The 26,203-nt window shown below is 53.7% G+C and overlaps 1 protein-coding gene across 2 annotated transcripts; it reads right to left on the reverse strand.

The window, feature by feature from the left end:
• Positions 1-767: 767 nt before the first annotated feature.
• Positions 768-24,739, reverse strand: Man2b2 (mannosidase alpha class 2B member 2). 2 transcript variants are annotated; one of them, XM_021162849.1, is made up of 19 exons: positions 24,534-24,739; positions 23,733-23,879; positions 21,977-22,082; positions 19,937-20,109; positions 17,889-18,004; positions 15,652-15,829; positions 14,679-14,877; positions 12,222-12,412; positions 11,326-11,467; positions 9,825-10,009; positions 9,085-9,359; positions 8,107-8,298; positions 7,514-7,760; positions 7,051-7,161; positions 6,729-6,942; positions 4,065-4,181; positions 2,774-2,886; positions 1,644-1,761; positions 768-1,069 (listed from the first exon to the last, which is right to left on the reverse strand). In XM_021162849.1, the coding sequence occupies exons 1-19, from the start codon at positions 24,669-24,671 to the stop codon at positions 975-977; spliced, it is 3,057 nt and encodes a 1,018-aa protein (XP_021018508.1). In that variant the 5' UTR covers positions 24,672-24,739; the 3' UTR covers positions 768-974. The 2 variants fall into 2 exon arrangements, with proteins under 2 accessions (XP_021018508.1, XP_021018510.1); XM_021162851.1 differs by having other exon boundaries at positions 9,825-9,958; positions 24,534-24,738.
• Positions 24,740-26,203: the final 1,464 nt, after the last annotated feature.

The raw sequence follows: 26,203 nt of genomic DNA on the forward strand, positions 1-26,203 counted from the left end.
AGCGTTTCCAACAATTTGTGTGTGTGCTGTTTTGAAGCAGTATCCCGTGCATCCCAGGCTGGCCTGGAACTTGCTGTGTAGCTCAGGATGACTTGAACTCCTGATCCTCTTGTCCCCATCTCCCAAGCGCTAGGATTACACAGCCACACCTAATTTAAGGAGCGCTAGGGACTGAATCTAGGGCCTGTGGATACTAGGCAAATACTCTGCCAGCTGACTTCCCTAGCCCTGACTTTTTTTTTTTTAAATCCTGTGTCAACCTTCCCAGTGCTAAGATTATGGGTGTGCACCCCCTCAGCAGCGTTGTTAACAGTATGAACATGGTGCTGGGTACTCTTAATATCATGCCTTGCACTCTGTGCCTAAGCAGAGCAGGAGGGTAACCCACTCTGTCAGTGAGTACTGTATCCAGTGTCTTTGCTACACAGAAAATCGGAGGCCAGATTGTTTTTTTTCTCTATAAAAGAGAGTTAGTAAAGTGTATTATTGGTCATTAAAATAGTCTCACAATGGGGGTTTGGATTGGTAAGTGTGTGGGAGGCATGACAGACACACAATGTACATCTTAGGCACATACTGTGGCATGCCGTGGTCACACATGGGACCTGAAGGTCTGCTGTGAGCCATTTTGTCTGTGCAACCTTCTTCTTGCTGGCTTTGAATTTTCTATAATTCATTCACATTAACTTTTGAAAAATAAAGGCTCTTTTTAACAGTTGAGAGTGGGTAGGAGGGAGGGGTTACTCAAGTGAGAAGAGAGGCCTGGCTTGAACATGGGAAAGAAGAGCCCAGACCTTAATTTTTATTAAAAAAAAAATAATAAGAGCTATCCCTCTCCCCACATGGCCACTTCCTGCCACACAGCTGTCCGATGAGCAGCTTGTTCCTCCCTCTGGATCTGTAGTTGTTGTTTTTTGGGGGGTGGGGTGGGGTGGGGTTTCCAGGTCCATGTCCCTGGGGCCAATGCGTTGATGTCACTGTTGGAAGTTAATGAAGAAGGTCCGAATTTCCTTAGGGTAAACGGTGATGATGGAGCCTCCTGGTGGCCTTGGTGGAGAGGTGTGGTGGCCTGGGGATGACAAAGGAATTCTGTCTGCTTGGTTCTTCCTCCTGGACTCCCTTCAGAGCCCCACAGCTTCCTACAGTCTGCTGTGGCTCCCTCTTGGGGATGGCTTTTGGCTGTCCTCTCCTGCTAGGACTCCCGCTGAAGTGGATCTTATCATTTAGCTTCCCCTGTGGCTACCCTGAAGGGCGGGGATTTCCCTGTGGGGGGCTGTGCTAAGTACCTAAGGACTGAGTGGGACCATCCAAAACCAACCTACCCCGACCTCACTAGCTCTATTCAAGTCCTGCTGGGGCTGTGAGCTCCAGCCTTGGCAGGGAGTATCTTTATCATCCTGTTCCCTCCTTGCATGGCTGAAATACTCTCTCACACAGACAGACACACAGATGTACACACACACACACACACACCTTTGTGGAGCCCTAGCAGGAGGGCTATTGACCCACAGCTGTTTTAACTTAATCTGGTAATTAACAATGGTTGTAGATTCAGAGAGGGGAAGTAGCCACATGAGGCCACTCAGCACAGGACGGGTCTGTGTTGCTCCCTAGCCTGGCAGGGCTTTCTAGGGCCCTCAAACCTTTTAGGTGGCCAGTCTTTGTGTTCCAGTGCCAGCGCTGCAGCATCCGCACATCCCAGGTCCCTGTGAGTGAGCGTTCCTCCACAGCCATGACAGACCCCAGTCCTCGAAGTACAACCTGCAGGGACAGGAGGGGAGGTCTCTGCTGATGCCCCAGATCCAGGAAGACCATTTAACCAGAACAGAAGGGTGGCCACCCACTTTGCTGTGAATCCTGGGTCTCTGCCTCAGCGCCTCTCACACCTGGCTCATCTCATCTGCAAGGGCAGACACCAACCTGTTCCAAGTAAGGAAACTAAGACTTGGGGTGGGTGCCTCCCTTGATGGCTTGCTGGATGAGCAAGCCCCAACCCCCGTGGGGGGCAGGCCTCAAGATGGGGAGAAGCCTGGAGGCTTGAGAGATGGCAGGCACCATGCCTGCACCATTTCCTCTCTGCCACCTTTTGAGCCCAGAACTTATACCTCTCTAGCTTAGCAGGTAGGGAGGCTGAGCCTCAGGGAGCCTGGCACCACTTGTGTACTTGGACACGGACTTAGATTCTCTGGCTCTAAGTCACCTTTCCCACAAACTCCAGGGAGAACTGGCATTCAAAGAGAGAACAGGTTTTCTGGTGACACAGGTGACTGTCCATGTTGTTTGAAAGGCTTTGCAGTGCACCAAGGAGGTGGTGGCTCAGCTGCTAAAGTGTCTGTCCTGTGTGTCACCACAGTGTTGGGGACAAGGGGCAGAGACGGGGGTTCTCTAAAGCTCGGTGGTTGGCCTAGCCACCCAGGGAGCTCCAGGTTCAATGGAAGACCCTGTCTCAAAAAAGAAACGACAGAGAGGGTGGCACCCTGACAATGTGTTCTGGTCTCATGTGCACATGTGTGTGTGCAGCATGTGAACCTGCATGCACGTGTCTACACAGCCATACAAACACACATGGGTGCCACAGGCCCTCCCCCAGACCCACCTCTTGGTACAAAATTAAACAAGAAAGAACCGTATGTAGTCTATGGTGCTGATGGGGAAATGTGCACATGCCCAGTGGTCCCCCGACTAAGGGGCAGCTCAGGGCAGGACTGCAGGCAGGGTTGCCTCCCCTTGGTAGAGCATACTTGGAGGGGTGGGGTAAGCCTGGGCTGTTAACCTTGAGATCCACTGTCGCAGGCTGAGACAGTACTGGGTCCTCCCCTGCTTCATACAGGTGGCGCAGGCGCAGCAGCACCCTTTGCAGGTTGGCCTGTGGCTTCTCCGGGTGGCCTGTGGGTGTGGACACGGCAGTGAGGACTTCCATTGATCAAGCTCAAGGCTTTACACTCGGGACTCTATTCCGTATCTCAGCCTTCCTTCAGGATAGCCCCATGGCCCACACCTGCAGCTGTCACTCAGAGGAACAGTCACCTGTCCACAGTCACGTGGCTCACGTGTAGCAGAGGCAGGATCCAGGTAGGGCTGTGCCAACACTGGACCTCTCGCATGCCACAGGGGCAGATGCCAGGGCCCTCAGATCCTCCAGCCTGTTCCTCCCTGCCAGCTCCGGAGTTGGGTGTGGTCATGAGCTGCCGTGGTCATGTGCCTCAACACCAAGTGGGCACAGAGGTGTGCTGCTTCCCGGCAGGTGGCATGTCCCCCATGCCTGCTTCCCTCCTCATTGTTCTCACTGTCTAATGGGCCCAGAAACCAGGTACCTCGACACCCTGACAAGGGGCATCTGCTGAGTGAACTAAGGAAACTCCTGACACCCAGGCTGTCCCAACCCCGACATGAGGGTGAGTAGAAGTGTAGTACTTGCAGGAGGGCTGTCTGAAAGGAGCATATGGTGCCCGATCTCGAGTGACAGCTTGATTGGATGGAGAGAGACCCCTAGGAGATTGACACAGCACTTTCTCAGTGTCCCCCAAGGGGATCAGCCTAGGTGGGAAGACCTATCAGGAATGTCGCCATCTTCCCATGGAGGCCCAAGTGGAAAACAAGAGGAAAGGAGGAAGGCAGGAAATGTAAACTTTGTCTGTCTGTCTCTGCTTACATCATGAACTGAGCTGCTGATCTTCCACGTAGCCCCTGCCATGATGGGCTGTACCCTCCATGGCTGTGGGCTGGATCAGCTCTGTCTCCCTGAGTTATTTCCTTGCACCGGCCCTGGCTGCTTGCATTCATTTCCCCAGGTGCTTTGTCACGAGAGGAAGGGTTGACTGACACAGATCCTAACACAGGGCAGCCCGAGGACACTGTCTGGGGACCGTGTGGGCTCCATCTGCAGAGGGGGTGTGGCTGGGAGCCAGATGCTGGGACCAAACCTGTCCCAGCTCACTGACTTGACTGCAGGCCTTGGTCTCCTCCTAGGTGACAGCTGAGGGGCCAGGGGACCTGGCAAAGCTGTGAGGACTTCCTGGGGAAGAGAAGAGAGCGGGGAGAGTCGCCCTGGTCGGCTGCCTCACCCCTCTGAAGGTTCCTCATGTGCTGGGCATGGCTCCTGCTGTACGTCCAGCCAGGTACGCTGAGGATCTGCAGATGCAGGTTTGGGGGCAGTGTCACAGGCCAGGGATTGTGGGGTCCTGGAAGGCAGACAGACAGTGAAGAGGGGCTTTGGGACCGACTGCTTTAGGAATTCAGCTTTCCACACGGGGCCTGTGCCCCTTCCAGCCATCTCCCAGTCACCCATGCGCAACCCATAGCACAATGGGTGTGAAGTTCACACCTCAGGCCCCCCATCCTACCCTTGATCCACACCCACAGGCCTTTCCTGCCCCCAAGCTGCTCTCACCACATCCAGTCGCTGCTACACAGCTTAAGCTATGGAGGGACTTGAACCTGTCACCTGGCCAGTTCAGACCACAGATGAGGAGACTAAGGTGCTGCCTCACACTCTCTAGCAAGCCTTCCCCTTTCTTCACCATCCCAGGGGCCCTCTGACCCCTCCCTCCACCTGACTTCCAACAGGCGCTGCCACCTTCGCACCATACTCCAGTCACACGGACTGGTCTAGGCATGGGCCACCTGACTCAGATGGAACCAATAGGGCCTGTCCCCAGGACTGCTTCAGTCAGGCCTACAAAGTTGGAGTCCCAGCTCCTTTTGTACGGTGTGAGGTTTGGCTCTCCTGTTTCCCATGTGATAAAAGCCTTGTCCCCCTCCTCTGGGCTATTTGAGGGGGTGAGGCCTAGGGGAAGAAGTTGGGTCACCAGGCTGTGCCCTTGTGAAGGTCACTGGGACTCTAGCCCCTTCCTCTCCCTCCACCAAAAAGCAACAGGGACAAGTGGCCACAGACTAAGTCCATGAAATTGTGGGCCAAGTTAAATCCCTTACTTTTAGGTTGATGATCTCAGGTGTTCTGTGACAGACAGGCAGCTGATTCACATGGTGGGAGACAAGTGCTGAGAGTAGCCAAGGAGGTATAGGTATATAGTCCCGTCTCGTGGGGGAGGGGAAAGGGAGGGGGGAGGGGGAGGAAGGCAGACAGCTCAGGTAAGAGGAGGGGTTGGCCTATGGAGGTTCTAGGTCTTGAGGTCAATTATGATTCTGAAATATTTGGACCTCAGAGCATGACTTTCAGCTGCTCAAGGAGGAGAGAGAGGGAGAGAGGGAGAGAGGGAGAGAGGGAGGGAGGGGGAGAGAGAGAGAGAGAGAGAGAGAGACTTTTAAGACATACTGAATCTTTGCCTGCAGTAAAGATGCTAGCCACTAGGGGGAGCGCATACCCCACCTGGCCGTCTGCAGTGTGCAGTGTGAGGACAGAGTGGAAGAACTGCCAGGAATACCTGCTCCCTAGACACCCACAGCCATCCTGCCCTCCTTTCTCTATTTCCCTTCCTCTTTCTTTCTCTCTTTTTAAGATGGGGTCACACTGCTCAGACCAAGCTGGCCTTGAACACACAGCAATGCTCTCCAAACGTTGCGATCCCAGGCATGGCTTGCAGTGCCTGCCTGGCTTTGGCTCTTACTTAATGGATTCCCCAGGCTCTGCTCAACCAAAGATTCCAGTTCTGCATCTGGTCTTTGCTAAGCCCAGGTGTATATGTGGGGTGTCTCATGCTCCCCCAAACATAAGGTGCCAGGCCCTTGGCAGTATGTTCCCATCAAACATTCTTGGAATGACCATATCCCCCACCCATTCTCAGTCACCCTGACAACTGCAGGACAAAGGCTGCACCTTAAACACTACACATGGCAAGAGTTTAAGAGACATTCCCTGCAGAGGTGAGTGACAGCCACCTGCCTTCTAATACCCGGGAGGGAGGGCTCTGGTTGAAAAACCAAACATTCTAACTCGAACCTCTGCCAGTGAGTAGGGAGACAGCGCAGTTGAAGGTGTGAGGATGGAAGCGCATTCTCTCTGGGCCTCATTGTGCAGAGGCTGCACTGCTGAACCCTTTAAAAACGCAGCATGCCAGGACCTCAGATACGACACAGAGCCATGAGGCTGTCACAGGAGGCCTGCGGGAGGCACAGCACGAACACTGACTTTAGATCATGGCTAGGTAGGTTCTACAGGGGTCTAACCTGTGGCCCAGGACAGCTACAGATGCAACCATTGTAAGGTCATAAACTCACTCATGACGCTGAGCTCCTTTAGTGATTTGGTTGTTTGTTTTGGGAACTGACTACAGTTCTCAAACGTGGGCACCGCAGATGACAGTCACTTTGCAACACCACATGGAATACGTATGTGTGCTCTCATAAGCCGAGGGCCACAGGTTGTCTATACTTCGGGATTTAATGTGTATGCCCATGACAATTCTTTGTCTAATGTTGCCAGAAGCCTAAAGGCTAGACGTCCCTGGACTAGAAGCACTCTTAGGCATTGACAGCCTACCTCTAGTCAGCCAGTCGTTTAAGTGGTGTGCTTCCGACACCTGAAGTTCTATGGTGTTGCAGGATCATGTTAAGGAAGAAAAAGACACAGCAAGGAAGCAGATGGAGAAGACTGAGGGGAGAGAGAGGAGGGGTAGGGGACAGGCGTGGGTCTGTCTCTGTAACGACTAGCAGAGTAAGCTTGAGGGAGCCACAGACAGCATTCAGACTCTGCGTCCGAAGCTGGGCAGAATCCTGAGGCAGGAGCCACTACTCCTGGTGGGTGCATCCTAGGCAGTGGTGATGCTCACCGTGAATGGGCGTCTCTTCGTCAGCCACTTCTTTTAACAACACAACGGGCCCGTGCTGCAGAGCCACCCCACTCCTTGGGTGCAGGGCCGTCATGGTGGACTTGGGCCCCAGCATGAGCCAGAGCACCGGGTGGACAATGGAAGTGTCGTTCAGCGTGAGGTTGTACTTCAGGTCCCAGGCCAGGTTGTTCCACAGCCGTCGATGGAGCATCACCTGCAGAAATCACCTGCGGTCCTTCCTTGGCCCTGGCCATGCTGTGGATGGCTGTGAGGGCCCATGGGGGGGTGGGGTGGGGGTGGGGGACAGCCAGGCCTCTCTTACCTCCACCTGCCCATTCCCTTGGCTGGAGACACCGTGCGCTCGCTCTGCCAGCAACACCAGCCTGCTTTTGTCATCCTCGATGAAGGCTGACTGTACCATGGGGTAGTAATTCTGCAGACACAATGCCAACCAGTGGCAGCTTCAGTATGGGGTCAGGCAGACACCAGCCTGTCTCCTAGGTACAGTGGCAGAGCTGCTTGTGAGCCGTGTAGCTTGGCTGATGGGACTCTTGGCCCCTGCTAAGGACTCAACACACACGGCACCAAGGATGAGCCCCTGACAAAGCCAAGGAATTAGGTAGCAGGGAAACAGGTCGATGCCAGGATGCAGAGCCCACAGGGCAGATCCTGATCAGGGCTTTTGAAACAGCTCTCCCCAGGGGTCTTGCTATTGCTATGAGCAGATGCTTAACAGGGTCAGGAGAGCCATGCTTGGGAACAGCATGGAGCTGCTACAGGCATACCTGGGGGATGGGATTGCTCTTGAAAGCCTTGTAGGGCCTCCGCTGCATCTGGTAGCCGTTGTTGTCAGAGTAGAGGACTTGCTGGCTGTTTAGGTCGCTGCTGGTCCTCAGGATGGCCTCACGGTTTAGGTCCAGGGGGCCCACTCGGTACTGCTGCTCTATCCGTTGGCAGAGCAGTTCCCCAGCAAGGCTCGGGTGGGCCAGACGGGTGTGGATGGAATAGATGTACTCCTGGTCTGTTATGTTCCTGAGAAGGGGGGCATGGGAGAGAGTGATGTAGGGCCTGGCTGGAAGCTACTCCTTCCATACAGGATGCCGGGTGCCAAGAGGCAGCTATGGGAGCAACCCAGGGAGGACTGTGGAGATTTATGTAAGCCCTGGACCATTCATGGAGTAAAGAGAGCCCCTCTCCCATGCTCTGACTCAGCTACCCACAACACGATGGCTCAGGAGTTTGCAAAAAGCACGGGCAGAGGAGAGCGATTCTCTCATGCAGCTATCAGTGACTAGTCATGTGCCAGGGTCATGCCCCAGTACAGGGACAGGGGCTCTGGGGGAAGACACAACACTGACCCGCCCACCCGGAAACGAACCTGTAGAAATACTGCCTTATGTCCGTTACCAGCGCGCCTGCCACCATCTCCATCCCCACCGCTTCCCAGGAAGGCTCAGCGGTGTCCTTGGGTGCAAAGAGGTAGTTGTCAGAAATGGGGCCCTGCTTCACATCCCCGTTGGCCTGGTACTCCAGGAACTCTTGGGTCATGTGCACCGTGCGGTTGCTCTGTCTGCAGGAGTGGGAGAGGAGAATGGTTGGTGTCGCCCTCAGCAAGATCACTCACCTGCGGCAGGGCTGTGTGTAGCTGGGGATCAGGATGGAAGAAAATGTCCCCCGGGAGATTGAGGAAGTCACTGGAGGCCTCAGGGGAAAACCTCTGGTCGCACACACAGCCAGGAACTGTCAGGTGACGTCACAAGAGGGAGGCCGCACACAGGCTGCCATCAGGGTGCACTGTCCCCAGACTGCTCTTCAGAGGCCACACTGGCACAAGAGTGGAGTTGCATCATGCCAACCCAAGCTATCACTGTGTCATGTGCCAGAGATCCTTCATACCCTTTATCCCCAGGGACATGGGTGAGTGGGTGGACATATGGACCCAGGGGTGGGTAAGGACACACAGATATGGAGGGCAGTGGCTGGCTCGGTGCATAGGTGAACAGGTGAGGGCTGGTGGGAACAGAGTATTAAAGACCCTTTCTGTTTTAAACAGTGTAGGTATTTCCCGAAGAACAACTGTTTTTGTACTTAGAGAAGCAGACCACGTGAGCACCTTTGCCTTGGAGCCCTTCAGTCTTCCCTTTGTCTATGGGTCAGGACTCTGAGAAGAGACAGTTACAGCAGCCATTTTGCAGTGGCACAGGGCCCCCCTCCTAAGGACACAAGAACAGGAGGGGGCCTTGCTATCACCTGGTCCTTCCCTGGGGAGGGTGATCACAGAAGGGGGGGTCCCAGGACGCTGTCCATGTATCCCGGCCCTAGACACACTCTGGCGGCAGCACTGGCCTCACCTTACCTATCCTGAATGCTATGTAACATGTTGGTGTCCTGGTCGAACAGCAGAGTATAGCAGTCATTCATCACGGGCACCAGACGCTTGCCTTCCTGGCAGGTCTGTTTCCTCAGTTTGAGACTAAACTTGAGGGTGTTGGCCCTGGGGGCGACCAGCTCCCTGGTGCCTGCCTGGTCCCCGCGGGCATGCAGGACTTGATAGTGCCGATAGCTGAGGCCGGGGATGGTGGTCAGGATGAGCAGGTCGTATGCAGAAGGGTCCTTTGTAGAGTTCTGAATCTACAAGTCAGCAGCATGGAGAGGAAGTCACCTCAGTCACCTCCTAACTCTGGCCGCACACAATGGAGTGGGTGCCCACTGTCTGCCCAGGCAGTGGTGGCCTTCTACCTCCTGAGGATTCCCATGCCATCTTTACAGGTTACAGGTTTGCTCTCCGAGACACTCCCTGGCTCTGAATACACTATCTCAGGGGCCTTGCCTTCCACTCACTTCTCCTTTTTGTCTTGTCCTTCCCCATGCTGCCAGTGGTGTATGGGGGGGTGGTACACAACAATGACAAGAGACCATGTGACTCATACTGAATGGCTCAGGAGTGCAGAGGGGGCGCAGCCTAGAGCTCACCCCAACCTTGGCACCTGTTACAGTGCGTCTTTAAGACGCTCGGGGCCTTTGCATAGGTGCAGTGGAACGAGGTCACCAAGTGGCAGACAGCAAATGCTCTCCAGCAGGACTTCTCGCCCATACCTGTGTTGACACCGGGTGGCCCATCTCATCGGTGACGCTGACATCGGGGAAAGCGACAGTCAGGGTGATAATGGTGGTGATCTTCCAGGCCAGCGGGTTGTACACAGAGGCGGAGTATCCCACAGGCCTTGTGTCTACAGAGAGGACAGGTGTCACTTGAGGCCCCATGATGTCTTTGGGGGCTCCTGGATAAGAGAGGAAATGAGATAGGTAAGACCTGGCCTTCCAGAGTCCCTAGGTAGATGTGGAAAGGAAGGGGTGTGGCCTGGATCTAAGGCTTTGAGTGCCCGACCAGCACTAGAGGCTCTTATGATGCAGGTCTGGTGTCCTTTCTGTTCCATCTCTCATGTCTGGATCCTTGAGTGTACTGCCTGCTCTCCAGCCTCCCTCCTCGGGCCTAGCTGTCCCCTCTACCCAGTTAACTTTTTGGTTCTTCCTCCCTGATGGAGGAAGCCTATCTGTGTGCTCATGGGAAGGCACAGGTCACCTTACTGCCCTACCCAGCACTGATGTCACAAGCTAGGTTCTTTTCTTTCTTCAATTGTTGCTCCTATCAGACTTCTGTCCCCTGGACAAGGATGGGTCTGTGGCCAGCCCTGGACAGAACCTACAGGTTGGATTGGGTCACACAGAAAGAGCTGGAAGGGTAGGGTAAGTAGGAGACACAGCCCAGACCCTGTCATGGAAGTGAAGAAGACCAGAGAGGCTAGAAAGGGCCAGCCAAAAGCAAAAGAGGGACAAGGCAGGGCTCAGGGACCTGGGGCCTTGTCCCTGGTTGCTCCTGGTTTCCCTGGTTTCAAACATCCCCATTGTATGACAGTCACTCTACACGTGTGACACTCTATGGACATAGGAGCTGGGCCATGGCTGCCTGGAGGTCACCTGCAGCCCAGCTGGGCTTGAGAGGAAAAGCTGGACCAGCAGGCCTGGGCCAGAGGACACAGCAGGGAGCACGGGGTGGTAGGTTCAAAGTCTGGCTCTTGCCCTCCTTTGCTGGTGAGCCTGAGCTGAGCTGTGATCTCTCAGAGTCTCAGGTCCCTTGGTTCAGAAATGAGACTCCCTGTTGTGGGCTATGCAAGGCATTAAATGCCACAGGAGCGTTCTAGACTCAGCAAACACCCAGGGCTCAGCAGTGGTTCTTGCTCAGTCCAACGGTGCCACCAGCCTATCCTGGATTCCAGGGTGAAGAACCGGGCCCAAAGCACTGAACCAGCCGGCAAGATCACACCCCTGGTATTGGGATCATAGGGCTTCAGGCTCATGTGAGGTTCTGGTCTCCACGTCTGTCTCAGACTCTTTTTTTTTCCCCTTGAGTCAGGATTTCTCTGTTAAGTAGTTCTGACTGGCCTGGAACTTACTATGTAGACTAAGGTAGCTTTGAACTTAGAGATCCACCTGCCTCTGCCTCCCTAATGCTGGGGTTATAGGTATATGTTATCACTCCTGGCCCCAGACTCTTTTCAAAGCCAAGCCACTGGCTCTTCGAAGGGACCTGGCTTACCTGTGCCAGACCCTGGGGGCCCGCCCATGGCAATGGAAACCATCAGCTTGCGCACGCCCAGCATCCCCATCCTGAGATGTTCCATGTACATGTTCTTCACCTTGGGGGACTCAGTGCCTGTGATGGCATCGTGGTGCTGGACCTGTCACCGCCAGAGTCAAGGAAGACGGGTGTCAGACCTGGTCCTGGGAGGTGTCTGCTTCCAGAACATCAGAGGGAAGGCAGGCATCCCTCTCATCTTACAGAAGGAAAACAGGCTAAAGTCCTGGCCTGGCTTTTCCTGACGTCATAGAAATGCCCTGTCAGAGTCCTCCTGAGCCCCAGCTTCCCCTCTGTCATTGTCTTCCCGTGTGGGTACTGGCTCCTCCTGGTGTTCTGAGTAGGGAGTGAAGCTTCACCACACCAGGGAGAGGTAGAGCAGGATGTTAAGCTTTCCTGGCTGAAGCCACACATTCCACTGCTCTGCTGCACACTGAAAGTCTCTCTGCCTCTCTACAAGACTTCTTGTGCCTCCATTTCCCCATGGATACAGGGGAGGGAGGTGGGTGGAGACGGCCACTGTGCCATTCCATTGCCACACCATCCTGTGGGGGTGGATGTATAGGGGAGGAAATGGGGCCCAGAGAGGAAAAGCAGTGAGCCCAAGAGACCTGTCATTTGGATCCAGGAAGGGCAATGGTGCCAGTCTATTCTCTGTTCTTTGGACAAAGAACAGGTGTGAAGCTTTAGGAAGCCACCCAAGGGTGGATGCCTTGAGACCCGGGGTTCTGCTGTGGCCCAGTGTCACATTGCACCAGTCTTATGCCCAGAGGGGACCTCAGTTTCCTTGTCTATATCATGGAGAAACACACACCGCGAGAGGGTCCAGTCACACGATGGCCATATAGGGACTTTACCTCAGACACAGCCCAGCGAAGCTGTTGGAGCTGCTGCAGGGCCCAGGTAGGGTCCAGAGTCCCACTGGGGTCTGGCCACATGTGGCGTGTGAACATGGACTCCCCAGCATAGAGCAAGGCACTGGCTTGTCTCGCTAGACCCTTGAGGGTGCTCCGGGATGTGTAGAAGCCGGTCCAGGCCTGATGTGGTTCTGGAGGGTAGGAACACGCACTGAGGCCGAGGGCCTAGCCTGTAGGTCTGAGTGTAGATCTGGGGACAGCTCAGGGTATTAGCTCTGCCAGGCCACCCAGAGAAGCAAACAGGACTGGTGGCGATACCAGGAACTCTGGCTCACACAAAGAGACCAGGACCTAGGACTTCTGGCCAGGGTCTGATGCTTGCTGGGGACATCAGGCTAGGCTGGGCACACTGGGACAAGGCAGGAGCTTCAGTATCCCAACAGGAGAGAAGACAGTTCACAGCACACCTTAGAAGCATGCAGCCTCCACATACACAAAAGGCTGGAGAGCTGGGGAAGAGGGGGTGGTGGTGACATGGGGTCTCAGTGGGTATCAGAAACGAAGAGCCCTGAACAGCTGGATAGTTTTGTAAGTGACTCTGTAGGCCTCAGGGAATCCTAGGTCAGGCTGAATATCAGCAGGGTTCCTTCCAAGGCCCTCAGAGGGAGGCAGAGGTAGAGGTGGAGCAGAGAGACACCTGGTAGGTTGCTTAGGGACTCGGGACAGAGGCGGGGCATGGAAACAGGATGGGAGGCAGCTAGCTGTTTCAGAAGGCAGGTCTTAAGCCCTTGTGATTTCTCCTTTCTTGCCTCTTCCAGGTCTAGCTTCTTCCTCTGTTTTCCTAGTCTTTCCCCATAGGACCAGCAGAACCAGACTCTAGTGAGTGGCCAGTCACGTGGCCCCAAGGAAAGGCCACAGTTAGGTGTCCAAATTGCACCAGCAAACCGAGTGGGTAGAAGGCTAGAAATTCACTGCGACTCAGCTGTCCAAGCTGTAAGCCTGGCACCCCCAACTCCTGTCCTATACCAGGTCATCTTCATTTAGCCATGCGCACGTGACATTCCCACTCACGGAGCTCTGGTACCCACAGACAAAACCTCTCCCTCTCGGACTCCATACTCACAAAACATAGCCCACCCCACCATTGTGGCTGTGCCTACATTCCTACCCCTGTCCCCTCCATGTCTACCCACAGGGTGGTGTTCAAGGGCTTGAGAATTACAGCAGTTAAGTCAAGGGGACCCTGCAGCTGGAGCCTATGTATGCAGTTTCTTTGGAAGGGAAAGAAACAGGGTAGAAGGGGAGCAACCTTCACAGAGGTTTTTCTCTCCTAATCTTTCACTGATGAAACCAGGCGGGCTTGGGCTCACAGGTATCACTGTGGCACGGGAAGGCAAGGGGAGGCCCTGCTTCAGGCACCGTGATCACATGGTACTAAATGGTCAGCCAACAGATGCCACCCAAGCGTGGCTCCTCCTCCAGTCTTGGACTGATCAGCTGGTGCATGAGTGTCTGGCTGGGCCAAGCTCACCGGCAGGCATGGCTGTGTTCTGGTCTCTGAGCTGTCCCACTCAAGGGTGCCAACCAGCATCCTACCCACGCTGCCTGGGCTTCTCCTCCAGCAAAAGCAAAAGGCAAAAAGAGACAAGAAGCAGGACACTGGAGCCCTTCACAGACAGTGAGTGACACAGGCAATGAGGAGAGCTGCCTTTTGTTTTTGGCATGGGGATGGAGCCCAGGCCTTCCACATGCTAGACTAGTGCTCTGTCACTGAGCTGTACCCCAGCCTCACACTAAAGGCACAAGGCAATACTCTCTGACGCAGGGCTTGGACCTCTTGGAGTGGGGAGGATGCTTTCTTCATGCCCTGGCTCTCTGCAGTGAAACGAGGCAGACATGGACCCTGTAGCTACCAGCAGGGGGTACACACCAGCCTGTTGGTGTTGAAGTTGGGTGCCTTCTCTGTATCTTGGAGCCCAGAGAGCTGGGACTGGATGGGTCGTGGTCCCTGCCTGATGCAATAGAATCATCAGTGTGCCCTACTGTGAGGCTGCATGCATGGCTCCCAGACTTCCACCAGCCAGGGAGCAGAGGCTGTGTCCTCAGGCCTTTCTGAGGACACAGGAAAGAGATGACATCCCGCACAGTGTCAGTGGCAGAGCAGAGCAAGAGGAAAGGGTGGCTGCTGGAACACAGAGGAGAGGCACTGGACTGCCCACCCTGGTGTGAGGAGGGGCTGCCCAGGGGGAGGGTATGTAGGAAGAGTGGGTGGAAGGCACTCCCAGGAGTCACGGGCCACAGCCATGACTACACATGTGTGGCCCTGGGAAACAGCTGTTTAGGTGGGAAGAGCAGGAGGGAATAGGCCTGGTACTCCTCACCCCTGAACTTACACTGAGCTGGGAGGTAGGCTGGACCCCTGATACTGATTGCCCCCCAGCCTCCTAAGGCTCCTACCTGAAGAATAGGGAAGGAAGTCCCGGTGGTCACGGATGCCCCAGGTCATGTTGGCGGCGTGCAGGGCTTGGAAGTAGTCGTTCAGTGTGGCGTACTGCACCGAGATGCCAAACTGGGCCGTGCGCTGGTTGATGTAGTCCAGCAGGGGGTCCATGTTGTCAAACTGCACCGAGGCGTTGAAGAACTGCTTGTCACATCCCTGCAGGACACAGAGCAGCGGTCGGAACCTCTGGGAACCGCAGAGCCCTCGCCCAGGCAAGAGGGCTTATCACTGACACCCCCAGTAGCCCAGCCACTCTCAAGACTCCAGTAGCTGTCAGGTTTCTCTTATGTAAACCATCACTAGGATTAACTGTGATGATGATTGTTACATAGCCCTGACTCACCCATCCTGACCACAAGCAGGATCGGGGAAGCAGCCAGTGGGCCACCTATCCACCCCTTTCTACTTGCACAGCTAAGTAGCTGTGTGGCCTCTGGACAATTCCTTTACATCTCTGAGCCCCAGATCCCTGCTGCAAAATGATTCCAGAAAACCCTTATAGAAGTACCGGTTAGATGGATGGGACAAATACCCTGCAGAGCAGTCAGCTTAATAATAGTGTCAGGGTATGGGGCTGTCCCCCAGGAATGCCCCTCTCATAAGCCTCATGGCAGATAGCTCTAAAGATCCATTGCACTGATAAGGCACCCGATGTATGCAGAGCCGAGCAGGTTAGCCTGGCTTTCAGTCCCAGACAACGTGAGTGGTGGAGGTGGAGGTGGGGGTGGAGGTTGTCTATCAGCCTGGAGGTAGGTCAGGGGCAGTTTAGAAGAGTGGGTGAGGCCCCAGGGTCTGCAGGGATGGGTGAAGCATTGAGAACTGGGTAGAGATGGGCTAGATGAGAGCCTGCCTCATGTGCGGGCTGCTCTTGCCATAGGCTTCATGGGAGGCCCTGGCAGGATTGAGGACACCCAGTGGATCATGTCATACCCAGGGCCAGAGGACGTGGGGTGTCCGGAACCACGCAGCCCTCTGTTTAACGTTGGCCACCAGAGCCTCAGCGTAGAGGTGGATGTTGGCTCTGGTGACAGGCTCGCTCATGTTAGGATACACGCCGTCTGGGGGTGGCTCTGGGAAGACGGCCACACCATTCCAGTAAAATCCAGACCTGAGGGAGGACAGAGGCTGAGCACAAGAGACCTGGTGAAGAGGCTTAAGGCTACTTGTGGTCTGTCACCTCCTTGCTTGGTTGAGGTCAGGGTGAAATTCATCTTGGGTAGAAAACTGCCCCGAATAGCAGTAGTTAAGATTTAAAAAAAGTAATGCAGTTAAATAAAGATCAAAGCTGAGAGTGACGGCCCACATCTGTGACCCTAGCACTCACCAGGCTGAGACAGGAAGCCTCACACAAGTTCAAGGCCAGCCTGGTCTACAGAGAGAAACTGTATCAGGAAAAACAAAACTAGGGGCTGGGAGACACGGCTTAGGAGTCCAGAGCCATCTCTTGCAGAGGATCTGAGTCTGATTCCTAGCACCCACGGGAAGATGCACAAATGTCTGTAACTCCAATTCTAGTGGATCCAATGTCCTCTGTAGATACCAGTACACATATGTACATGCAGGAAAAACATCAATATACAATAGAAAATTCTAAAGAAAAAAAAGCCCCAAACAAACCATAACCCCCCAACCAATCAAACAATTAAAAAAAATCCTTTCTCAAGGTCCACCCCCAAATCTGTGATGAGCAAACATCAGAGGTTTCTATAGCAACAGGGTCACTCCCTACAGGTTCTCCTGGTCTCCATGGTCTGGAGAGGCCCAGGAAGTACCATCACTGTCCGTGCCACACAGCCATGGGTGGCAGCCAGGAGACCCTGCACCACCTGCTGCCATGGCTAGGCCCGGTCTCTCCTTGGTAAACAATGAGTCGATGGGGAGAGCAAAAGAAACAGCTTCAGGACACGGCGCCTAGCAAAGAAGTCTCGCAAATGACAAGGACACTCCAAGTGTTGTCCCTGCCTCCTGTCTGCTTGCTCTCCACTCCTGGAGCCCCTCCCATGCAGAACTCACAGACGCACAGGGCAGAGCTAGGGTTTGAACTCAAGCCCTCCAAACTTCAGAGCACAGACAGTCTGTTAGCCTGCAGGGGGCCTCCTCACCACAGGGCACTCGACGGCTGGTTCTATGAGACGGTATGGTGCTTCTGTGCTGTGACCTTGCCCCTTTCTGTCCCTGACACCTGTACATGGTAATCCCTGACGGGGTGAGGGCTTTGGGTTACAGGTTTAGCTAGCAACTGACTTTCCAGCTGACCCTACAGCAAAGCCAGGCCAGCGAGGTGCGTGTGGAGACAACTGTCCTCATGGCTGAAAAATCCCTATCCACTGCCCTGTGCCTTTCCCTGTAACTCAGCTCTCTCCCAGTCCAGGCAGAGAGACAGCTGGTCACTGGGGCAAGGGACAATCCCACTGAAGCAGGAAGGAGAGTTGGGGGTGAAGAGACTCTGAGGCACTATGAAGGGAAGTCTGAAATGGGAGGCACAGTGCTAGGGTCAAATTTCCTGGGTATCCACTGGCTCAAATTTTCCACCTTGTAGATGAGGACAGCTGAGGCCTGGAGCAGGCAGGGTCCCATCAAAGTCAAGTGCAATGTCCCTGTGAGGGTTATATCAAAAGCGCATCCTTTGGACAGGACAGGGGGCTCAGTAGTTGAGAGCGCCTCTTGCAGAGGACTCGGGTTTGGCTTCCAGCACTCACACTATGCAGCTCACAACTGCCTCTTAACTCTAGTTCCAGAGGGGATCCAACACCACCTTCTGGCCTCTGTGGGCACTGCACACACATGGTGCACATAAACTGATGCATAAAAATAAATCAATACATATAAAAAATAAAACCTTTCATCTTGTATATGCTTATGTGTGCATGTGTGCGCAGGCACCTGTGTGTGCATGCATACGGAAGCCAGAGGACAATGTTGGGGACAGCACTTTGGGAGCTACTCTCTATTCTGAGATGTCAACTGCCCTGGCTTTTGGAGTAGCAGACTGGGGTTCTATGAGCACCCCGTGCTCAGGAGGCTTGCACGTGGGACACCTCATCGGTGGATGTGGGAAGCTACTAAAATGTTGTTTCTGATCCACAGGATCCAGGGCCTGCACAGCTGCTCCTGGGAGCGGGTGATGTCCACAGACAAGCAGGGCAGCTGCAGACAGGGGGACCTACCTGTTAGAGAAGGGGATGTGTGAGGGGGTGCAGTAGCTATAATGGTCCATGACGTGAGTGAAGATTTCCTGCTGCCCCGACAGGGATGGGGACCCATGCCACACGAACTGCAGCCTCTGTGAGCCAAGGAGGAGGGGGTAAGGCAAGGACAGTGTTTGCTGGAACCCCGGTTCTCCTCCCTCAGCCCCTCTGCAAGTCCATCACACATGCACACCTTCAGCCTCTTTCAAAGGCTCAGGGACAAGGGCTCCTTGTGTCTCCTCTGTAAGATCCCCACAAGTCAAGTGATACCAGGGCCACATGTTGCTGTGAGATTAGCCAGCATGCAGTGGTGGGATAAGCCTTTTGGGAGGTGCACAGGTAAACCCCCCACCACACTCCCACCAGGCCTCAGAGAAGCTCATTTTGATCTGTTTGAGTACCCACAGCCATGGGAGAGTCCATACCGCAATCTAGTCTCACACAGCCTGAGACAGGTTTGGGGCTCCAGAGTCAGTTCTGCTCAGCTCTGCCTTGGGGACACCATACAAGTTCCTAGACCCATCTACCACCTGGTTTCTGAGTGAAAAGCTGGAAGAAGCCATACCCAGTGCTCTAGGGCCATCCACAGGTGACTTTAGTCACGTGCACACATGAGCTCAGCAAGCAGCCTGTACTTTGCCAGTGACACCGAAATGCTCCTCATCATGCTGTCTTGCAGCCCAGGGGACCTGCGTATAACTTTTGCTGGCCTACTCTACCACCGCCCCCTGGGCAATTTTGCATGGGGTAACTTCCCCTCTGGAGCCCTGCTCTCCCCATCGGCAAGGTAGGGCAACTATAGCCGTGCCTCACACAAAGACGTGCTCTCTGTTAGCACAGTGACACTCAGTGCAGAATGGCTGTGACAAGTCAAGCCAAGGAGAAGGATCCTAACTGGCGCTAGAGAGATGGCTCTATGGTGACCAACATATACCATTCTTCCAGGGGACCAGAGTTTTGTTTCCAGGAGCCATGTCAGGCAGTGACAACTGCCTATGACTCCAGTTCCAGAGCATCTGACCCTCTGGACTTCTTACGCATCACCCACACACAGATGTACTCACAGATGGACTCGCCATTAAAAATAAAATAAATCTTTAAAAGAAGGAGGCTCCTAACACAGGACTGGTGCCCATATATAAGGGGAGTGGGCATAGCTCAGTGGCGGAGCATTTGCTAAGCATTGCAGGGCGGCCCTGGCTGCAGTCCCCACTGATAATAGAACAGAGGAGAAAAAAGTAAAGAGAGGAGAACAGAGAGGATGAGAGAGGAGAAGGGGGAGGCAGTGAGGAGGAGAGAGGAGGAGAGAGGAGAAGGGAGAGGCAGTGAGGAGGAGAGAGGAGGAGAGAGGAGAAGGGAGAGGCAGTGAGGAGGAGAGAGGAGGACAGAAGAGGAGAGAGGAGGGGGAGGCAGTGAGGAAGAGGGGAGGGAAAGGGAAGGAGCAGGGACAAAGGGAGAAGAAAGGTTGTTTAAAGGGAAGTATGGGATGGAGGATGTAGACATAAGCACACCACAGCAGAGATAAGAGGAGAAAATGGCCCTTGGCATGCCAAGGAGAGAGGCTAGGCAGACCCTTGACCCCCCCGCACACCCACCCCAGCCTCTAACGCTGTAAGGGCACAAGTCTGCTGCCCAAAGCCCAGGTGTACTTGACACCTCACCTCCAACACGGCTTCATCACTGATGGGGATGCTGGGTGAATACAGCCAGCACCAGGCCGGGTCCATCCCAGCACAATCAACCCATTATGGATGATGTGTGTAATGTCTCCAGCTGAACCCACCCTCCCTGTCCCTCTAATCTTCATCCACATTCCCAGAGTTCAGCTCAGCTCCAATCCACATGAATAACTCTAGGAAGGCGCCAGCCCAGGCCCAGGCCCAGCTAAGGGGTGGAAAGGCCTGGGAGCAGAAGGCCACTCTTGGAGGCAGCTCCAGGAGTCAGACCAGGGTGAGGCAGTTGCCACAAAATCCAATGCAGGGCTGGAAGGCGGCAGGAGGTGATAGTAGGTATTGCGTGGGACACACCTGAGCTTCCTGCATGGCATCCTTGAGGTCGTAGTCAATCCGAGAGATGAGATGGGCATTGAAGCCTGCCAGGGCAAACAGGGTAGGGGTCGTTGCTGATGCACCGAAAGGGTCCACGTGCCAGGAGAACTGTGGCCGGATTCCAAATGTTTCATAGAGAAAGCCATGTCCTTCTGCAAAGACAGAAGTCACCCAGCAGGGCTCACCAGAGTGGCCTCTCCCATCATCACCCTCACCCTGGCTCTCTGGGTGCCCTGTGAGGCTTCAGTGTGAGGCTGGGTAAGTCCCAAGGGCTGCAGAGGACAGCTTTATATTAACTCTTAACTGTATACATCGAACAATTTACCACCACTCTCTGGATGTACAGTTCTTAGAGTCAGTTACATTTACACATACCGCCATTCAGGTCCAGAACTTTCAATCTGCAAAACTGAAACATGGCTTCCCAGCCCCCAGCAACATCGTTCCATATGATCCCAAAGTTCTGGTCCTTATGCCTGGCTCAGCGCAGACTTGAAGAAAGATTTACTTTTAACAAACATGTGAATGCAGGTGGATAAGTGTATGTGAGTGCAGGTGCCCACAGAAGCCAGAGGAGGGCGCTGGGCGCCCTGGAGCTGGAGTTACTGGAGTTACAGACACCCCTGAGCTTCCTGGTGTCGATTCGAGGAGCTGCACCCAGATCCTTTACAAGAACAGCAACGATCCTTAACCCAGCGCCTGTGCAAAAGAGACCAGGAATCCCAGGGCATCCTCAGCCTCCATGAGGGCTGTGTGAGCAAAGTACATCACTGTAACTGGAGGTGACAGCGGGGAGAAGGTGCATGGCGCTGCAGTAGCAGTGATGGGTCGGCAGTGGTGGTGAAGATCAGGAGTGGTGACGGTGGTGGTGGTGGTGCTAACAGTGGTAGTGGTAGTGGTGATAATGGTAGTGACGATAGTGGTGATAATCATAGTGATGATAGTGGTAGTGATGATAATGGTAGTGGCGATAGTGGTGATAATCATAGTGATGATAGTGGTAGTGGTGATAATGGTAGTGACGATAGTGGTGATAATCATAGTGATGATAGTGGTATTGGTGATAATGGTAGTGGTGATAGTGGTAGTGATGCTAGTGATGGTGGTGGCGTTTGTGATATCAATGGTGATAGCAGTGTGATAATGGTAGTGATAATAATGGTGTTATTGGTAATAATAATACGATAATAATAGTGCTGGTGGTAGTGATAAAGGCTAAGGCAGTAGCAATGGAGATAATGGTGGTCATGATGGTGTTGATGATAATGGCAGTGACCATGGTGACGGAGGAGATGTCATGATGGTGATGGTGGTCATGATGGTGATGGTGAAGGCAGATAACGTTTACGGGGTATTTCTTAGGAAACCATATATTCTACTTAAAGTACTTCCTGTGAATTATCCCGACTTATTTCTCTCAAGAATATCAAACTCATCTCTTAGTGAAGAGGCCGGAGCTTGATGGTAGAGCTTTTGCCCAAGGCCACAGGTCCATGGGGCCATGATGGTCCTAGAACTCCTGACTCTGGGTCTGGTTCTTAGCCCCTCTACTCAAACCCCTGCAGACCTAGAAGATCACTGTTTCCCTTTACGCTCAGCTTGGAGAAGCAGGCAGAAGTCAGGACATGGAGGCCAGACATATACTTCTACCCACTCCAGGCCTCTGAGTGACAGGCAGAGTGGCCACTGTGGCTTGGCTTGAATAGGAAGTATTCCACACAGACACATGGACTGGGGCTTGCTCCCAGGAGAAGGTACTGGAAATTTCAGGATGTAGGGCCTATTGGGGGATGTACGCCATTGGGGCAGGTCCATGTTATCTCTGGTTCCTTCCTATCCACCATGAAATCAACAGTGACCTTACCCACATGGTTCAGCTGCTGTGTGACCTCACCACGGGCCCACCAGAGCCAGGGACCGGAGGCTGAACCCTCAGAAACTATAGGCCAAGCCAACAGTTTGGCTGTTTTTCCCAGCTACTTATCTGCAACGATAAAGAACTGAGCCCAGCATCCAAACCTGTGAGCTGTAAGATCTGGTCATCCAAGTGGGTCACAGCCTCATCATGCATGACTTGGCCTCCGAGAACAAACTCCAGACGTCCTTCATGCAGGAGCTGGCGGACCTGGTCACGGGCAGGCAGAAGAAGACAGCCAGGTCACAGGTCCCAAGCCTGCAGCACTTCCCAGGGTCCCTCATGAAACACCGCACCCTGGCTCACTCCACAAAGGCAGGAGGACCCTGTCTTGGTTCATAGCATGTCCCCAGAACTCAGAGGCACATAACCCACAGCAGCTATCGGAGACCTGGATCTAGGCCTGACTCTGTAAATGTATTCTTAATTTTCAAATAACTTTTTAAAAAAGCTGAAGGAACAGAACAGTGTGCTTTCTCACACCCCTCCCCAGACTCACTCATTGGCCACATTTTTGGGTTCTCTTGAGCGAACACTTCCACGTCTATTCCCTGACTCTATTTTGTCTGAAGCACTTCCGGTGAACCGGCTGCAGCCTGCTTCACTCTGAGCACTTTTGTGTGGTCGGTCCAGAGGACTGAGGATGACGGTAAGCCTAGTTAGTACTATCACCACGACTAGGAAACAGAATACTAAGACTGCTGTGCAACGCCAGGCTCTCCGTGAACCTCTCGGGCTGCCCCGCCAGTCCCTCTCTGGCACACCATTCAACCTGGGACCCCATGTCCCCGTAAATGGTCATCTTTCATTCAGCTCCTTTAATTCAGGGAACAATTCCTCATCCTGTCTTTTTTTTGGGGATTGACAATTTAGAGGGAGACAGGCCTTGTTATGTGGGGTTCAGTGTGGTCTTGCTAGGGAATGTATGTTAGATAAATGAATTTAGGGGTTGGTAGAGAAAAGTATGGGCACGAGGGTGGGTGGTTTTATGTTACTTTTGGCTTGTGTGCTGAGGGTGGAATCTATAGGTGGCTTACCCCAAGGCACCGGTTACATATGGGGAGGTGTCTAGCTACTGGGGATTCCTAGCGGACAAAATCCTGGCCTCCAGGGAACTGCACTAGTAGATTCCTACCTAGGGCTTTACACAAAAGCCACACCCTTCACAGAGGGTTGGAGACAGACCCCATTGGAAGAAGCAGCCTCTAAAGTCAGACAGCCCTGTTTCTGAACCATACCTGTTTATTCATAAACTATAAACCCTTGAGGTAGCTGCCAGGCCATACCTGTAAGTCTATGCAACAATCCCCCAGAGCTGGTACATGCCAATGGCAAGCCCCAGGTGTCTCTTCAGAATCCTTGGCATGAGCTGTTTGAGTTGGGAGCCGGCTATCTTGTCTTATAGAAGAGAAAGCCATAGCTTACAGATGCCAGTGGCAGGATCAGGCACCAGACTGCCCACATTCTCTGTACTGTGTGACACTAAGCTGTCACTGAGCCACAGGGGTTCCAAACACGGCCAGCCAGGGGCAGGGGAGAGTCAGTGTGTGCAGATAGGGGAAGGGACAAAGTTCACCTGGGTGTTGATTAAGTACCAACTCCCGTTGCTTCTTGGGAGAAATGCTAGCGTAGGGGCATGTCTGGTCCCCTACCAAGAACAGGCAGAAAGATGACGTCACCCTGTCTATGGGCAGTGGCCCTGACCACAAGCCTAATTGTTGTTGTTGTTTTGTTTTGTTTTACAGCTAGCATGTCCCTGAGCACATCTGGAACTCCCTACCTAGTCTCCTCCTGGAACTTTCCTCTCACACTTGAGATACCTTAGGGGCCCATGTCCTGACACTCCTGTCCCCACCGTACCTGCTGTTTCTGCAGCTCAGAGGCCACACCGTCCCACCACAGCCGGAAGAACTCCTGCTCCACGGCGATGAAGCGCCGCGGCCCTCCACGGAGCAGTTCCGCCACCACGGTGGTGTAGACATTGGCTGCATAGGCCCTCATGCTTTCCTGGGGAGGCAGAAGCCATCACAACAGCCCCAAGGGTAGTGATGAGTCCAAAGGAACAAAGAGAAGTACAAGAGACCAAGTACCCTGGTGTCTAACACCTCCGGTGTACTCAGGCCTAGGGGTATGTGGCAGGGATCACCACTTTCTCTTTATAGACAAGGAACTTGAGCCAATGGACAGAAAGCCTCTCCCTGCCCGCTCTGTACAAGATCTTGAGCAGAAAGAACCACGAGGTTACAGGCCCAATACCAAGCTTATCTGGCCAGATAGGAGTGTGAAGAGGAAGCTGAACTGGCTAGCCCTCATATCAGCACCACAGAGGACCAGCCCAGTTGCCTGTAGTCAGCTGACATTCACCTGCTTGGAAACCTACCCCACCCAAGCTACTCCAGGCTTATTCCCGAGACTGGCTACCAGTCAATCCACACTTTGGGGACACACTACTCTGCCTTAACTTTTGCAGGGACCATCTAATAAGATAGATGCCATCAGGCAGGAAGTGGCCAGCCTGAGGCTGAGGCTCAGACAGCAGGGGATCAGGCTGGGGGGTGGGGTGGGGTGCTGCAGCCCAGGTCGCCTCTCTTCCCGGCTGGGTCGGGTACACCCCGCAGGAGGCAGTTACTGTGCAAGGAGCTCAGGAACGCTCCAACTTACCTGGACCGTGTAGACCCAGCCCACGTCCATGTGACTGTGGGGCACCACGAAGGCCCGGATCGGGCCGGCGGGCTGCGCTGCCCGCGGACACAGCAGCAACAGCTGGCCGAGTAGCGGCAGCCAGCGCAGCGGCCCCATTGCTGGGCGGTGGGACGCTGCCAGGGCAGCGGGTCCGGAGTGGAGCGGTCCACTTCCGGGTCCGGGACCCGCGGCGCCGCCTATCGGCGGGAGTGCGCGAGCGCAGCCAGCCACGGGCAGGGCACGAGCTTGGTGTGGTACGGCGCCCCTTGTCGGCTAAAGTGTGTAGTGCAGCTCTCGTCCCCATATGGTGGCCTTGCAGCTCAAGGCCACCACCTCCAGACTTGGAGACCGCTGTTGTCTACACAGAGGGAAACCTTCCAGGATAACACGCGCTCCGACGCAGACCTCTAGCCTCAGGGTGGCTTGACTTGAAATTTTTTAGTTCATTTTAAGGAAGCGAAACCGGCTTTTTACAGACACAGCGACGAAAGGGTCAGGGTTGGTAGGTTCAGAATCAAATCTGGGGTCTTGGATGGTGAGCTGGGGCAGATGTTTAATCTCTTTGGTCCCCATAAAATGGGATGTGATAATAGAGGAGGCATGAGTTGCTAGGGACATGGGATCTAAATGAATGAAGTCCCCATCTCTCAGCCAATTAGAACTGGTGACTTTACAATTGGTAAGAGAGCAGTTCCCTGAATCACCTCTGTAGCTCCTCCGTGGCCAGCAGGTGGTCTATAGTTTGGGGTTTTCTGGGCTGTGGTGGGGCCAGAGGTGTGACTCTGACTAGCCTGTTCTGTCACTTGCCCTTCAGCAAATGCGACCAAAACCCAAGTTGTTCTTTGAGCAAGCTCAGATCCCCCTCTATCCTGTCTATGGGCCTGAGTCCTCTAGACTCCACAAGAGGTCAGACCTTTCCATAAAGAAGTGGGCAGCCATTTACCAACTTGTGCGGCCACCGCTTTAGGACTCAGGTGGACTACATTTCCCAGCCTCCTTTGCATGACAAATGTTAGCTAATGGGATGTGGACCACCACAAGGGCTCTAGGGATGGGACCTGGGTCCGCTAGAAGAACAACCAGCGCTGTCAACTGCTATGCCATCTCTCCAACCCAATCATAGCTTCTTAAATTATGTGTGTTGTGACCACATATGTGGGGCTGCAAAAATTTTGGCAACGGTAAAGGTTTCGAATGTCTAGTAACACACTCAAACCTAAAGAATCTGAGGTATGTCTGGCGGTGTTCGCTCATGGTACTTCAGATGATGTCACTGCCGCCTTGGATCTGAACTAATAGCACTAGCGCTTTGCATTGTGAAGGCTGACACACCATGCAGCAAACACTACCCGGAACATTTTGGTTCAGATATGCTGTGAATTGCATTGTTTTTCAGCAAATAGACAACATTTATGCTGTTACAGAAACAATGGTTTACTCTCAAAAACAAATATTTAATATTTTCCTTCCATAATTTCTCAACATATGAGCATCACATTAGTGTATGTTTGGATTGTCGTAAGCTAGCATGTCGTACCGTGTTTTATTTTTTGTGTGGTGTATGTACAAGCCTGTGTGCACGTGTGTGTACATGTGTGTGGAAGTCAGAGGTTGATGCTGGGTATCTTCCTATATCACGCTGTACCTTG

Source organism: Mus caroli, chromosome 5 (genome assembly GCF_900094665.2).
Source record: "Mus caroli chromosome 5, CAROLI_EIJ_v1.1, whole genome shotgun sequence".
Classification (NCBI taxonomy): domain Eukaryota; kingdom Metazoa; phylum Chordata; class Mammalia; order Rodentia; family Muridae; genus Mus; species Mus caroli.